General features: G+C 37.0%; 2 protein-coding genes across 2 annotated transcripts in view; both read right to left on the reverse strand.

Moving 5' to 3' along the window:
- Window positions 1-3871: 3871 nt before the first annotated feature.
- Window positions 3872-6284, reverse strand: LOC115995929. The gene is made up of 3 exons (XM_031235077.1): window positions 6280-6284; window positions 5349-6196; window positions 3872-5223 (listed from the first exon to the last, which is right to left on the reverse strand). Exons 1-3 carry the CDS (start codon window positions 6282-6284, stop codon window positions 3872-3874), a joined length of 2205 nt encoding a protein of 734 aa, XP_031090937.1.
- A 5512-nt stretch (window positions 6285-11796) lies between these two features.
- Window positions 11797-17863, reverse strand: part of LOC115996529 — a 10768-nt gene continuing 4701 nt past the window's right edge. The window contains exons 7-9 of the mRNA XM_031235790.1: window positions 14332-16775; window positions 13191-13762; window positions 11797-12353 (exon numbers count right to left, since the gene is read on the reverse strand). Of these exons, the coding sequence (XP_031091650.1) occupies window positions 12344-12353; window positions 13191-13762; window positions 14332-16775 (3026 nt within the window). The 3' untranslated portion in view covers window positions 11797-12343. The remainder of the gene's footprint in view (window positions 12354-13190; window positions 13763-14331; window positions 16776-17863) is intronic.

Raw genomic sequence — 17863 nt, forward strand, 5'->3', positions numbered from 1 at the left:
GATAAATTGTTTGTTTTTAGCTGGATTGCTGGCCTAGATAAAGAATATGATGTCCTTCAGTCCCAACTGTTAGGGAATAAGGACTTAGAATCTCTGGATCAAGTATTTTCTATGCTACAGAATGCATCGGGAAATAATGATTCAAACGAGGTCCAGGAAAGAAATGTCATGATGTCACGAGGAAATTTGGATCCGAGTGCCCTAGTATCGCATGGTGAAGGTTATAATGGTTCCCGAGGAGGGGGTAATAACCGCTTCAGAGGGCGTGGGGGCCCTTGGAGAGGCCGTGGGGGCCGTGGAGGACCACGGGTATGTTTTAATTGTGGAGATCTAGGGAACTTTAGGAATCAGTGTCCTAAGCCGCCAAGACAACAAATGGCTGCTACTACGGCTTCCACGTCAGAAGGTCACACAGTTGTGATGACCGATGAAGAATTTGCGAAATTCAACCAGATGAAATTTTCTTCTTCCTCGTAGTCTCCATCCAATCACGTGTCTCCCGCCGCTACATTTGTCCAAACAGGTAATTCAGTTGCTTGTGTTTCTTCTGCGTCTCGGTAGTGGATCATTGACTCCGGGGCTTCTGAACATATGACAGGTAACTCCAATATTTTTTCTACGTATTTGCCTGTCACTTCTGGTCATACTGTTACTCTAGCAGATGGGTCTATAGCCACTGTTTTGGGTAAAGGTAGTGCCATTGCAACATCCTCGCTACCCCTTACTTCCGTGTTATATCTCCCAGATTTTCCTTCAATCTACTCTCTATTAGTCAAATAACTCGTGACCTATATTGTTCCGTTTTGTTTTTTCCTGGCTATTGTTTGTTTCAGGATCTTTTGACGAGGAGGATTATTGGTAAGGGGAAGGAAGTTGGTGGCCTGTATGTCTTAGAACAGTCTCTTGAGAATAGAGCTACAGGCTTGGTGTCCAGTGTTTCCCCCTTTCAATTGCACTGTCGGTTTGGTCACCCGTCTTTACCAACGCTAAAGAAGATGTGTCCTAGTTTAGAGTCTCTGGATGTTTTGCAGTGTGAGTCGTGCGAGTTTGCAAAACATCATCGTGTTCCCTATATCTCCCGGGTAAATAATAGAGTAGACTCCTTGTTTGAGTTAATTCATTCTGATGTTTGGGGTCCGTGTTGGGTTACATCCAAGAATGGTTTCCGATATTTTGTAACCTTCGTTGATGATTTTTCTAGATGTACTTGGTTGTATCTCATGAAGTCTAGGGATGAATTGTTTGATGTTTTTCAAAGTTTTTGTGCTGAGATTAAAACTCAATTTAATAAGACTATACAATGTTTGAGGAGTGATAATGCTCGAGAATATTTTCTTAAGTCTTTTTCCAGCTTTATGAGTCAAAGTGGTATCATACATCAAACTTCGTGTGGTTACACCCCCCAGCAGAATGGTGTTGCAGAAAGAAAGAACCGCCATCTGTTGGAAATTGCACGTGTTCTTCTATTCCAGATGAAAGTGTCTAAGGTGTTCTGGGCAGATGCTGTTCACACAGCTTGTTTTTTTCATTAACAGGATGCATTCGTCTGTACTCCGTGGTCAAGTTCCATATTCTCTTGTGTACCCGTCCAAACCTTTGTTTTCCCTACCCCCTAAAGTTTTTGGTTGTACATGCTTTGTACAAGATGTTCGTCCTCAAAAGGGAAAACTTGATCCTAAATCCCTTAAGTGTGTCTTCTTGGGGTATTCTCGGACACAGAAAGGGTATAGGTGTTACTCTCCTGATCTGGGTCGGTATTTGGTCTCAGCTGATGTTACCTTTTTTGAAGAAACTGTATTCTCTGATTGTATTTCCGGGAATAGGTCTCCATTGATAGAAGATGATTTTCTTACTTATACTATCACTATTCCTGTGCCCACGGTGGAGTCCGTTTCCAGAGTTGTACCTCCCGTTACGCAGGTGTATTCTAGGAGGCCCCGAGATATGGCTGCTCCAACAGTTGCACAGGTGGATACTCCTTCCCTACCAGAACCTCTGTCAAATGGTCCTAATCTTCCGGTTGCTCTTCGGAAAGGTAAACGCAATTGTTGTCATCCCCTTCCTTCCAATGTTTTCTACGGGCATCTGTCAGAGTCTTCTCGTACCTTTATTTCCCAATTAGATTCTGTGTCTGTTCCTAAAACATTGTGCCAGGCTATGTCTCATGATAGATGGAAATTTGCTATGGAAGAAGAAATTGCGGCCCTTGAAGAGAATCAAACTTGGGAACTTGTCCAGCTCCCAGCCGGGAAATCTGCAATTGGTTGTAAGTGGGTTTACGTTGTCAAAACCAATCCCGATGGGTCCGTTGCTCGGCTTAAAGCAAGCTTGGTGGCCAAAGGGTATGCACAGACTTATGGGGTTGATTATACGGAGACATTTTCTCCGGTTGCCAAGTTGAATTCAGTACGAGTTTTTATATCTCTAGCTGCTATTAATGATTGGCCGTTATACCAGTTGGATGTCAAAAATGCCTTTTTACATGGTGATTTGGCAGAAGAAGTGTATATGGAGCAACCACCTGGGTTTGTTGGTCAGGGGGAGAAAGGCAAGGTGTGTAAGCTGAAGAAGTCATTGTATGGGTTGCGACAATCCCCTAGAGCGTGGTTTGGGCGGTTCAGTGGCGTGGTTACTGCGTTTGGCATGCAACGTAGTGCCTATGATCACACTATTTTCTATAAGCACTCTGAACTTGGAAGTATTTTGTTAATTGTTTATGTTGATGATATAGTGATAACAGGTGATGATGCAAGGGGGATCGAGGCACTCAAATCTTTTCTTAAAGAGAAGTTCCATACGAAGGATTTGGGAGTGTTGAAGTACTTCCTTGGAATTGAGGTTATACGTTTTAGAAGGGGCATATTTCTTTCACAACGGAAATATGTACTAGACTTGCTTGAGGAATCTGGGCTCTCGGGGGCGAAGCCGTGTGAGACTCCTATGGACCAGAGTGTTAAGCTTATAGTTGGTGAAGGGGAGTTTCTTGAAGATCCAGAGCGGTATAGAAGACTTGTGGGAAAATTAAATTATCTTACTATTACTCGCCCGGATATTGCTTTTCCGGTTAGTGTGGTGAGTCAGTTCATGGCATCCCCTACAAAATCTCACTGGGAAGCTGCAGTTCGAGTTGTAAAATATCTTAAGAGTGCTCCAGGGAAAGGAATTTTATGTGCTAGTCATGGGCATATGGGTGTTAAGGCTTTCTCTGATGCTGATTGGGCAGGGTCACCAAGTGACAGGAGGTCGACAACAGGGTATTGTGTGTTTTTCGGTGGCAATCTGGTGTCTTGGAAGAGTAAGAAGCAGAGTGTTGTGTCTCGCTCAAGTGCAGAATCCGAGTATAGAGCAATGGCCCATGTAACCTGTGAGGTGACGTGGTTGTGTAATATTCTTGGAGAAATCGGGGTAGAGGTGAATAAACCAATTCCGCTGTGGTGTGACAATAAAGCCGCTATACACATTTCGAATAATCCAGTATTTCATGAGCGCTCTAAACATATTGAGGTAGATTGTCACTTTGTAAGAGACAAGATTCAGCAAGGACTAATCTCTACCATTCATGTCCAAACCGGTGATCAGTTAGCAGACTTGTTTACAAAAGGTCTCGGTAGGGCCCGGGTTGAGTATATTTGTAACAAGCTGGGCATGATTGACATCTATGCTCCAACTTGAGGGGGAGTGTTAGAAGAATAAGTTATATTTAGTATGTATATATTTAGCCTTTATTACAGCATGATGTTAGGCTTATTTTTAGGGATACTTACCATAGTTTCTACTGGTTCTGATTGTATATATACATGTATTCCTTTCCCTACAAAGAGATATAATAAACAGAGAGATACGTACTGTTTCTTCCAAAAACCTCCAACACTTAACAGTGCTGTAGTACGAGATGATGAGCCTGATTTCGCATTTTTGCATTTGGTAGAATAGCTTTATACCCATTGGTACCTTTTCCTGTGAGTCTTCCTTCATGACGTGATTTAGAAACACTAATCGACTCAACATTAGACAAATAATCAGTACAAAAATCAATGACTTCTTCAGCGCCATAAGCTTCAATTATACTCCCTTCTGGCCGGTATCGATTTCTCACATATCCTTTCAAAATTCCCATGTATCTCTCAAATGGATACATATACCTTAAAAATATAGGACCACACATTTTAATTTCCCACACCAAGTGAACTGTTAAATGCACCATAACATCAAAAAATGATGGGGGGAAATACATTTCAAATTGGCATAAAATTACTATCACATCAGCTTGCAACGAATCTAACACATCTGGATCAACAACTTTACTACTAATGGCATTGAAAAAGTAACAAATCTTGGTAATTGTTTGTCTAACATGGTTTGGTAATATGCCTCTAATAGCAACAGGTAACATATGTTGCATTAACACATGGCAATCATGAGATTTCATACCAACCAATTTAAGGTCGTTCATTGAAACAAGTTTTTTAATATTAGATGAATAGCCGGAAGGAACCTTAATACTATTCAGACAGCTACAAAAACTTTTTTTCTCCTTTTTAGACAAAGTATAACAAGCTGGAGGTAAGTATGCCCTGTTTCCCGAGTGTTGTGGTTCTAATTGATCCCTTATCCCCATTTCAACCATATCTTTTCTAGCTTTTATACCATCTTTCGTCTTACCTGGAATATTCAACAATGTCCCGATAATGCTATCACAAATATTTTTCTCTACATGCATTACATCAAGACAATGTCTAATAGATAAGTGCTCCCAATATGGTAAATCCCATAATATAGACCTCTTTTTCCAAATACCCTTCTGACTTGTTTTTGAAGTTTTTCCAAACACAATATCAATGTTTTTTACTCTTTCATAAACGACATCCCCTGATAATGGTGAGCAAGCCACTCTAGTCTCATATTTTCCATTGAAAACTTTTTTCTTCTTTCTATAAGGATGGTCAATGGGTAGAAAGGTTAGATGACTCATAAACACATTTTTCTTACTATTGTTTAGCCAAAGATCATCTGTTTCATCTTCACAAATAGGGCATGCCTTAGCCCCTTTAGTAGTGTATCCTGACAAGTTACCATATGCTGGGAAGTCATTGATTGTGCAGAACAGCATGGCTCGCAAGGTGAAGTTGGTTTGGCTATGAGCATCAAACACCGCCACACCTTCATTCCACAATATCTTTAAATCTTCAATAAGCGGTGTCAAGTACACATCTATGTCGTTTCCTGGTTGTTTAGGCCCAGATATTAACAAAGATAACATGATGTATTTACGCTTCATGCATAACCAAGGAGGAAGATTGTAAACTGTTAAAAAAACCGCCAAGTGCTATGGCGACTGCTCATGTTACCATGAGGATTCATTCCATCTGTGCATAGTCCAAGCCTAAGATTTCGGTTTTCGGAACCGAATTCAAGAAACTTCATATTAATGTTCTTCCATTGAGGAGAATCGGCGGGATGTCTCAACTTTCCATCTTCTTTTCTACCAACAGCATGCCATTGCAAATTGTTTGCATCATTTGGATTTGCAAACAAACGCTTGAACCTTGGAATCACCGGTAGATACCACAACACCTTCGCAGGAGCACCTTTCTTCTTCTCACATGCATCATCGTATCCTTTCCGTTTATAACGCAATGCTCCACACTTCGGACACACATGCAAGTCTTTGTATTGTTTCCAATACAAAATACAATCGTTTGGACATGCATGGATCCTTTCAATGTCCATACTCAACAGACATAACATTTTCTTTGCCTCATAAGTTGAACAAGGAAGTTCGTTATCATCAGGAAGCATGTCCTTTAAAAGTTTCAATAACTCCGTGAAACTCTTATCACTCCACCTATTCTTTGCTTTTAAGTTATACAATTTAAGCATTGATGATAACTTTGTAAATTTACTACATCCAGAAAACAAAGGTTTTCCAGAATTTTCAAAAAAAGTTTCAAACTCTTGAGGCAGTTCATTCAAATCCCCTTGCATATCACGCATCAATTCATCTAGCCGGTCATTGTCTTCATCAGTTCTAACAGTATCTTCTTTACGTTTATCTTTCTCTACATCTAATTCGACATCATATGTACTAAAAGGTACATTCTCACCATGCCATATCCACGGGTCATATCCTTCTTTAAAACCACGACGTATCAAATGACTCTTAATTTCGTCAATCCCACGAAACTTTTTTAGATTTCTACAATCACAACAAGGACACACTATATATTTTTTACCAATTTTACTTGCATATTCCTCGGCAATTTGTACAAAGTCTAGAACCCCATTGACATATTCAAGTGTATTACGTTTCTTATATATTCAACTCCGATCCATATCTCCTATTGTCACACAAACATTATAATATGATAAATGAATTAGTTTATTTGAGCTACAACTTAAAGGCACAAGTACAATAATTGAAAATTTAAAATACTACCACAAGCTAATTAACAATTTATTGGACACTTTGTTAATTTTGGTTATATACTTTATTGAGTATTTACTTATATACTTGAATGTAATAATTATTTATTATTTATTGGAGACTTTGTTAATTTTGGTTATATACTTTATTGATAATTATTTGATTTACTTGAATTTTTTATAATTACTTAGCTTCATATTATTTATTATACACTTTATTGTAAAATTTAAAATACTACCAAAAACTAATCAAATATTTTACCAACTAAAACTAACTAAATAATTTAAAATTTAAAATACTAATTAAAACTAGCTAGCTATTTACTTATATACTTTATTAAATTTGTTAGGTTATATAGGTTAAATTTAGCTACTTAAAAATTTTATACATACATAACACATAATACATAATATACAAAAAAATTTCTAAAATATATTATTGAACACTTTAACACATAACACATAATAACATATATACACACAATTTTTTTAATTCATAATAGCAAGTATATATCATAATACACAATTTTTTTAATTCAACTATCACAATATTAATACTTAACAAATACAATAATACACAATAATATTAATCAAAATTAAATTTAACAATAATAAATATTTATTATGGATAAAACAAATAAATAAAATAAAAGATATAATTAAATCCGAACGGGGGAGTGTGTACCTTTACCGACGGGGGGAGTGCAGCGGCGACGACCGGCGGTGGGCGGGGGAAGCGACTGGTGGTGCGGCAGCTACGTCCGGCGGCGAGGGAGTGCGGCGGTTGCGTTGGGCGGTGAGGGGAAGCGGCGCAGAGGCTTCGGAGAGCAGCGGCGACGGTAGAGGAGGCGGTGGCTGTGGAGAGCAGCAGCGGCGGCGGCTGTGTCGACTGGAGCAGGCGAAGGAGTGGACGGCGGCGGCTGTGTCGCTCAAGCTCTGTAGGTCGTGTGGAGGTGTGGAGGCAGACGGGTACGGCGCTCAAGCTCAGATCCAGATCTGGTATTTATATATATATATATTTTTTTTTTAAAAAAAAAGGTAGCTGCGTCCGAAGTTTGAACTTCGGACGCAGCTACGTGTCACGCGTCGATTAGCTGCGTCCGAAGTTGGAACTTCGGACGCAGCTGCTCAATATCGGCGGATAAGCTGTGTCCGAAGTTGGAACTTTGGACGCAGCTGGACATTTAAAAAAAATTAATTAAAATGTGGCCCAATTTAATTACAAAAATGCCACCGCGTCACTTTGCGCGTCCGGAGTTTCAACTTCGGATGCAGCTGGTCCTATATTTTTGCTCTATTCTGTACTAGTGAGTGTTCAATCGGTTGGGTGGAAGCTGGTAAAGGGCCAAATCTATCAATTGGTAGTTAGGAGGATTGTTGGATAGAGGCCGGTGAAGGATTAAGTCCAGTTCCTGGTCTTCCTCTTGAAAATATGATGGCGGTCTATAAGGAAATAAAGTTGCTGGCCCTTCACCCAGCCTGCCTCTTGAAAATGTGATGGCGATCTATAAGGATACATCTCAAGTGACATTATTAGGCTCAAGTTCAGGAGTTTTAAGAAGGTGTCACAAATACACGACTGTACTTAGGAACGTTAGCTGCACCTTTAGACTTGGTAAGCCAAGGTGGCCATGCCAAAAACAACCCCGCTGGAAAGCTCTTTCTACTCAGTCAACTGGTTTTGCATTGAAATAAACTTACAGTGCTAATAAACACCAATAACAGTAGCATCAATGGTGCCGTTTCTGGCCATCTTTGAAAAGAAAAAAAAAAAAAAAAAAAGGAATTGTAGCTATAGTTATACGTTGAGGTAGAGCCGTCAAAACAGGTCAGTCAAGTCATATGAACTAGCTCATCGTGGGCTTGCGAAAAACGAGTCAGACATAAATGCTAAATTAATTAAATTATAAAATTTATTAATGCGAGCTAAATGGGTTACCCGCGAGTTATACGAGTTGAGCCTGGGTGACCCGTGAGTTATACAGGTCGGGCTTACTCTGAGCTGGGCCAAAAAATGGTCATCCCAACCTTTTTATAGGCAAGCTAAATGGGTTGGGCCTATTTTGACAGCTCTAAGTTGAGGGAAGTATGAATGAGTATATTAAAGTGTCTTCTTTAAATGTTGTTGTATATTTTTTGTTTCTATTTTAGTAGGGAAATACCTATTTTGACATGGTTTTAACTTTTTGATTCACTTTAAATTAGTTATTTGATTTAGCCAAACATATAATATTAGTGTTGGTAAATAGCTTTTCATATATTTTTTGACCCAAAAGTTAATTTTGAAAAAGTTTCTTGGAGCAACTTCTCATTGTCTTTTTGAAAAAAAATTATAAAATTCCTTTAATACCCTTACTTTTCTTCTCACATTCCCCTCATTTTAAAAACTTTTTAATTAAATCGACATTTTTTTTTAATTTTTAATATATTTGTTTATAAAAAAAAGTGAAATAACTGATTTATTAAATGTTATTTAATTTTTCTGTTTATTATATAAAGAATGATTATTAAAATATACTGAGTATTTTTTATTTATATGTAATTATTAATAATTAATAAATTATTCATATAAAATAAATTCATATCCTCAAATGTCATTTACATGTTATCAATTATAGTAACTGCTAATTATTAGAAAACGGTCAAATAAGTCTTTCAACTTGCCAAAGACCTTGTGGTCAAGTGGCATCCGGTGTCCTGGTTAACATTTCCACATGGATGATGGGAGTTGGTTCGAGCCTTAGTGGAGGCAACTGTTGACTCGTTGTGCTTCAGTAGGAAGGGATCTTTTTCCCTAAGACAGATCGGGTCAAGATGAAATGTAATACTTATACTAGCAAATGCAATATCATCTTGACCCAACCCGTCTCATGGATAAAGATCCTTGAAACGCTCTCACACATTTGTAACCCTATAGTTGAACTTCATTTTAGTGCATCTAGGTCCAATAACCAGTTATCCATTTGGAATAAATGGTCATTAGGGTTCCAGACGAAACTAACAATCGGCACTGGTCGCCGGGGAACATTCACAGATCGCCAAGAATGCGACCAACACTAGTTGCCTTCTCCTTTAAGAAGGCAACAAATCTAGTCACCTTCTTCTTCTTCGCCTTCTTGATCGTGGAGAAAATGATCGACGGTCGTCTTGGTCACTTTTTTTTTTTTTTGGTAAATGGTGGTCTATGACGGTCAACGGCGACCTGAATGCCAATTTTACTAGTAAATATAATTTATTTGATCCATTTTTATAAGTTGGAGTGTTTAATTACTTTTTTCGTATAAAGTTTATGGGTTTATTTGATCAATATTTTCCCATCTCTAATTTCACCACATATTTCTCCAAATATTGCTAATACTATCTGTTGTTAAAATCAACTTATTGCTAACAGCTAAATGCTAATTGGCAAACAAGGCCATTGTATTTGGATGCAAATCACTACAAAACTGAATGATGTAAATATTGGGTTGTCAATTCTAATTTTTTCTACTCTTCTATATGCATTTTTGTTATACACGGAAAGAACAAAATAAAAGATTACATGAAGTGTAACCACGTAACACCAATAAAGTTAGCTACAAACTAGCAAAGGACAAAAACTACATGGGGCAACTTAAAAAAATATGATAGTCAAGTTAATTAGTTGCAAATTATCAAAATTTATATTCACTCGATTTCCAGAATGATTCGATTCTTTATATACATGCATGTCAAAGGGAACAACTCTAATCACGATGTATTAATCATCATATAGCAACAATAATATAAAAACGAGAGTCTTTATCATTGCCTCCCAATTTCACCTTTCATGTGCATACTTGTTATATATCATTAGTGCGTTGTAAATTTTTTCATTTTGATGTGCGATACCTTAACATGATGACCATCCTAATATGATATCTTAACATGGTGACCATCCTAATTCAATATACGTTCAAAACTTTATCGCATCTCATGAAGTTAAATAAAAATTTCAAATATTTGTATTAACATGTAGCCCCTAGTGTTCCTCGCTAGCCAATTCTGAGACACATATGAAACACTTCTGATTTCTTATGATGGTTAATTGCAAGACAACCTCAATATTTTAGGTTTACTTATTTATGACTTAAATATTTATATTTTATAGATTCAAATAAATATATATTTTTTGCTTCACTTTGCATATACAATATTTTATGTCTCATACATAAATAGTGCATTAATAATATAAACTCAAGTTTGATTATAAAGTTACAAACATATTATCATCTCATATACATATAAGTGTATAACTAATATAAACCTTATCTATATATTACATTATAACTTCCACCATACATGATTTTCAATCTTTAAAATCTCCTTCAATTCAAAATTTGTGCATACAAACATTAACCCATTATTACTAGTAGAAAGAGTTGAGGTACAACATTTGAGAAGAAATTAACAAGCTAAGAATAACAAATAAAAAACACAATCCCTAATTTTAACTAATCCTAGGGTACACATAGTGCAAAATGCAAAACAAATTACATTCACAAAGGTGGATAAGCCAACATGCTTTGCATCGCAATCATAACACATAAAAATCAATTGTTATACCATGGACCAGGGCTTATATTGCATTGTAAATCCTGATACAAAAATTCTGTATCTTCAGTTCCTAGTTAACAGTTTCTATACATGTAAACAAATAATTTGATAATTGCTTGTACATAATATGATAACTACAGGTACAGAAACTGTCAACTAAAGTCTACAGGTACAAAATGTGTTAACTTTGAAGGTTATTTTTGGATCACCATGGTATAATTTGCCCATAAAAATCTATTAATATATTATCTTGGCTCTAATTTAAATATGAACAAAGAAACTCTTTTTATTAAAAAATGTGAAATTATTTAAAAATGATATAATTTTAACTATTACTCTCTTTGTCTCATTTTACATGTCTAGTTCAGTTAACAAGATTTGATTGAACTTATTTTTAATTCAATTTTTCATAATATTAAGTTTAGAATTAGTAAACAAAATTTATATATTTAAAAGCACTATTAAACACCCAAAAAATCAAATTTAAAAAATTACTAATTTACTAGACTAGAGAAAATAAGCAAAAAAGAAACACTCCGTAGTTGATTTGATCGGTAAATAGTAAACAAAACATGTTAAATGAAACAAAGAGAGTTTTATATTATTGCTTTAAAATAAGTGAGTTAAGTGTTATAGAGTTTGTTCAATATTGTAGGTGACTTTAAGACCACTTCATCTTATATAATGTTTGGTTTTGGTGTAGACTTGGACTGTGAGCAACTGTGTATATTTTGGAAATGCATGCAAGTTTCACAACAGAGGATGCTAACATGGCAGATGACAATACCGTAACAAATATGGCATAAAAAATTCTGCTGCATTCAACCATTCTTTTTCATCTGAGAATTTTAATTGCAGTTCAGTTCTTGTATACTATCAATCAACATTAAGATAGTGTGCCTGCTAATACAGTGATAGATTTTTTTTTCTTCTTTTTTGTGATTCAAATCCTAGTACCGTACCGTACCATCTATGAAAATCAAATTTGGGAGTTAAAATGATGCTAAACTTTTGGATGAGTTCTACTATACTGATTCTGATATTACAAATGGTACCTTGCCACAATGAGTGAATCTCCTCTCCCTCCACCAACCTCCCTGACCTGTTCTCAAGAATGAGCATGATTTGGTGGTGCTTTACACAGAAGAACGCAATTTATGAGCACAACTTGAAGCAGCAACTGTGCCTAGATGCCCAAATGTTCCAGCGAATATCATCATGGAACGAAAGGCTTATGAGGCTATGACAGAGTAGGCCCCCACGACAGTTTTCCACCATCCAGCTTGAAATTCAAGAGGTGAAAATCTTTGTCAGCTCAAACGAGTCCACCAATCAGCCACAACAACTATATCCTCCTGTGAAGATAAATGCAATGACAAAGTGATGATATGATCCAGGCCAGGGGAGTAGTAAAATTCACAATAAAAAGTGTAACCTCATAATGTGAATAACGAGTTCAGCAAAATATTACTCTAGGTGTTAAATTTCATTCTGGGAATAATATGATTCGACTAAAGCCAAAACTAGCGAGGCCATCAAATATGGATTCTATTTACTCCATTCAACTCCTTTAAAGCAAGCTCAGATTGACCGCTTGCACCATCTTCTGTTCCTGAACAATGTCTACAAAAGAACACTTGGGTCTACCCATATAATCTCCCTTAGTACACCTACAACTACCATGTTGTCACTCTTAACATCTAGAGGTCTAATGTTGAGCATGACCAATGCATCAAAATCTCCCAATTTACTTCAATAGGATGCCACATAACCTTCTAACATCATTTCCATCATAGCTACAACTAACCCCAATTACATAAAATATCCAGAAGCAAGTGAACATAGCAGCCCCAGTAGATAGAGTAATCATAGTATAATAAAGATGGAAGCTCCAAGAATAAGCTGGTTATGCCAGAAGTTAAAATCACATATTGCTCATTCTGTTACAAAACTGTGATCACCTTAAAAAGAGTTGTCTTTCCCAACATTTCGCTACTCAGAAAAGCAACAATTTAAGCCGCCTATGTATTTGGGGGCATGTTTGTGAAACCCAGGGAATCAAATGAAACACATAACTGGACATTTTGCATAAACCAATGCCAAGTAGAGGGGAAAAAGGTAAATTAAACACCCAAGACTTCAAACAAAAGGCAGAAGTGGTATATATTTTAGAACCCAGCAAACATATTTACCTTTGATGGAGTGGTGAAGATGGCTGATCTGGTGAAGACCGTTGTACATGAAACCTACAATCATCAAATGTCCCCCTTGGTCTGCTTCCTTCACCTAGCTGGGGTTGTTCACTCAAGCCTGAGACACCCACTGGTCCCAAAGAGCCGAACTCAAGCTGTTCTCCATGTGAGCAATAACTGGGATTGTCAAATGGATACAGCATCACAAGCGGGGGCACAGTTGGCCCATTAGAAGATACTCCTGTGGGATTCATTGCAGTAAACGGATACATGCCATATGCAACATCTGGAACACCACTAATATCTGAATTAGCACGCTGAGACTGGTATGAAGCAAATGTATCATTTCTATGGGAGCTCCATGTCCTGTCTGCTCGGCTCTCATTGGGAGACAACCAATCCAGTCTTGAGTTAGACTTCTCAGTTTGGCTGCGGTTGTGGCTACGTCCAGAAGCTCTTGTTTTCGAGCTACCTTTCCAGTTTCCATCTCTGTCTCCGTGGTTGTCATTTCTCTCATAGTTGTAATTTCCCCTTCTGGAACCAGAAGAGTGTCGGTCCCTTGCAGTCACTTTCTGAAGCAGAAGGTAAACTAAGGTAAAGATCCATTTAAAAGAAAATGATCAGATTAGAAAATACATTTAAATTTTCTATATGAAATATTCAACATAGAATTATATCAGGCAGCACATGCTTAAAAACTAGTTCAAAACTCCTCAATAAGAAACTGCTACAAAATTCACTGTCTACGAGGTGTTAATGCAGATATTATTACTTTACAGTGGTACTTTATAACCTGTATGTCCAACTAGTCAACCAAGTACATATTTCTTATATAAATGTGTGTCCTACCACTCATGCGCTGGTCACAAGCATCAAACTAAATCAAGTTGAAAATTAAAACCATCATTGAGCTGTGTAGAAGATGGATGAAGGGGACTCAAACAGACAAGAAATCATAGACAACCATTAGTAAGAAATGGAGCATACCTGCTAACCTGCCTATTACAAGTTTGCATACATACATATTCTAAGCAAAAAACATGCAAGACAGGTAAACAAAAGACAACTAGTGTGTCCTATATAAAACATCTCACAGGATGATTTGACAGAAAAACAATTTGTCCTATACAAAACATCTTACAGGATGATTTGGCAGGTACGTTCCAGTCCCACTGCGGTATCTTGGCATATCATCAACATACCGCTGAAACATATTTGCAGGTCTATTAGTAACAGACTGGATGGGTGCAACAGGAACTAGACGAGGACTGTAGCTCATGAGTTGAGTAAAGAGGTTCATGTTTGCTGAAATTGGTCTTCCAGGACCATCCCAAGGGAAATGGCCCTGCATATACGTAGGGGGCACCATCACTGGTGAAGGGTACACCAAAGGTCCATATCTTGTGTTTTGGCAAAACCTTCCATACTGTAAATTTTGCCAGTGGCTAGCAAAATCACTGTGAAGAATATCAGATTTCGGTTCAGATTCTAAGACAGAAGCAGCTCCTCTAAGTGAGTGAGAAGGGTTTAAATCTTCAGTGTAGTCAAGTCCCTCAAATGAGGCAAAGTTATGGCTAGAATCACTATTATCAATGCTTTCCTCCCCTCCAAAATGGCATTCTGATGTATCAGGAGTACCTGTCTCAGGTGGAATGTTACATAAAGGAAGCATTGTTACAAATGGAACTGGTGGCCCTGTAGGATAAAATGCAATGACTCCAGAATTATCTGTCATTCTTTGCCGAGAACCAGTACCTATGAACATTGGTGCAATAGGTATAATAGATTCTGAACCACTTGTATGAGCAACTTCATATTCAGGCACATGATGCCTAGGAACATGCAAAGAAACAACAGACTGAGATCCTTGGCCTCGTTCTGCTAATTCAGTGCTCATTGAATTCCATTCCTGGTAATCATCCTCATTTTGACAAGGTAGAGATTCAGACATTACTTTACCCTTTCCATAACCATTTGTTGACTCACCAATAACTGTTTTCTTCCCCCTTCTTTCCCTTGCTGACTTTGAGGACTTTGTTGATGATCCATCCCAGGAACTCTCAGAAGAACTCTTACTTCTTAGAGGACTACTATGAGCAGTGGACGACAACCTTGAACTAGCCAATCTTTCTTCCACATAGACGTCATTTGTTCTATTATCCTGAAATTGGTAATTAGTAGAACGTTCTTCCCTCATTAGCCCTCGTTTTTCCTTAGTATGGTTCTGTTGAGCTCTCAAGGAATTGCTGGCGCTACTTACCCAAGATGGATCAACTGTAAGACCTGAATGGGTAGAGCGTAGCTTATCCTCTGCCTGAAGCACTTCAAAATTTCCATTATTGGGGCCAAATCCACAAGTAGAACCTGCATCCTGTTCTCTCCAGAAACCATTTTCAGCTTCACCTGAATTTATATCCATAGAGCTAAAATTTTCATTGTTGTGGTCAATTCCATCTTGAGAAGTTGGGCTCAACCCAATACCAGGAAAATAGTGGGTCAAGTGAGGTGATATTATACTATGTTGAAATTGCATATCAGAAAATGCAGGATCAACCATGGGAATATTTGTGGGAACCAATCCAGGTATACTACGTTCACTGTATCCCATGGAGGTCAGAAAGGAGGGTGAAATGGGGAATGGAAGCTGAGCAGAAACTAAGTTAAAGGGAAGATGAACTTGACCATTAAAACCATGGAGAGAAGCCATAAGGTTCACAAGATCCTGCTCTTCCTGAAGCATATCCTGTGTTCTACTGGTAGATGAGAATTCTTCATTCATGGTGTCTAACCCAAAATCACGGAAATAGGTATTCAATCCATTATTGGAATCAGTCACAGTATCATTGTTTTGATGGGATCGGTTTTGCCTAACAGACGAGGTGTCATCGTGTAAAGATCGAATGTTGTGGTTTATCGTGTTTTCAGATCCAGGGTTCTTCCTCCTGTTACTATTTTCTTGTCTTGTTGGAGTGGGATTCATTTTTGCACTTTCTTGCACTCTGGTTCGCCTTAATGGACTGGAGTTATCAACATAAGTGTCAGTTAGCTCAGGACTAGATCGTGTTCTGGCAAAGAGAAACCTGCTCTGAATGTCTTTCACCAAATTATCAGATGTCGAAGTTCTATGACTTACATCAGAAAGCACATTCTGACGAGAAGCAGCTTCCCTTGTAGAATGATCTGATACCCTTGAGGCATTTGAATTTCTATGAGTTTTTTTGTTTTGAGTATAATTGGAATAATCATTTGGTTTGGACATGCTTCCAGAGATATGATTACCGGGATGAGAAGAAACATGTGAATGGGTTCCCTCAGTCTTTACATCATGACCAGATGCATTTACCATTCTGGAATTTGTACTGACACTCAAGATTTCATTCTCAGGTTGGTGATGCAAATCTGACAATTTCAAGCACGACAAATCAACTCTTGGTGCATCAGGACGACAGCCAGTGCCATGTCTGTCCCACGTATTCATGAAAAACTGATTTACTTCATAGGTTAGTTTTTCTTTAGGACAATCTAGTAATCTTTCCAGCCTTTTTGCACCAAATGAAAATGCACTGCGAATCCTAAAAAAGTTACCTGAAAGTAAATTAAAAAAAAAAAAAAAACAAAAAAACAAAACAAAACAAAACAAAACAAAACAAAACAAAAAACAAAATTAATTCCCAAAAAAAAAAAACAACAAAAAAGACCCACAGGAATTTTTATTTTTTTTTTGAAAACACCCACAGGAAATTCATTCCATATATAAATAAATAAAACAGAATTACTAATCAAACATTTTAGTAGACAAATACAGAAACAACATTTTAACATCGAAGACTTGTTACACCATCAAGCAGGTAAGAATTGTAAAATGGTAAATTGTTTGGAATTTGGATCGGTAGTAAATTAAATCATTTTAAAGAAAAGCAAGGATTCACTGCTAGACACAACCTAATTAGGCAAAAACATATTTCCAAACATTTACAAGAGATTGGTTGGAAATACATAGGCCCTGTTTGGTAAATAATCAGCCTATCAGCCAATTTTGGCTTATTTGACCACTATTAGTTGTTTGGTTAATAAGCCTTTTGTAACTCCAAAATGCTAAAATTCAAAAGGCTACTCAAAGCAGCCTTTTCAATTAGCTTTTTGATAAAAGAAATTATACCAAACAGCTATCAGCTAACAGCTAATCTATCAAACAACTTTCTACAGGGCCATAGCGTTGCAACATGAACATAAAATATTTCACAACCAGGAAAAGAAAAAAAGATATTATTTTCCAAATTTAATACACCATAAGAATTAGAAAATATCAAAGCCTATAAGAAATACTTCTACAATGCTCATGGGAAAAAAAAAGAGGCAAATACAAGCTCTAAACACATGGAAACAGCATCTCATTCTGGATGCATGGATTACATGCACTCTTACAACTAAAGGCATCCTTCATTGGAAAAAAGAAGAGCTACAGCAGATGTGTTTATTCCAGAAGAAGATATATCATCAAACATACAAATATACAAAGTTAAACATAATAATAATCCAGGACAAAAGTAACTTCTGGTTTACTTAATACCACAGATCAAATGATAATGGATTTCACCAATGCAACAAAACAAAACAAAACAAAAAAAAAAAAAAAAAAAAAAAAAAAAAAAAAAAAAAAAAAAAAAAAAAAA

This window comes from Ipomoea triloba, chromosome 11, assembly GCF_003576645.1.
Source record: "Ipomoea triloba cultivar NCNSP0323 chromosome 11, ASM357664v1".
In the NCBI taxonomy this organism is placed as follows: domain Eukaryota; kingdom Viridiplantae; phylum Streptophyta; class Magnoliopsida; order Solanales; family Convolvulaceae; genus Ipomoea; species Ipomoea triloba.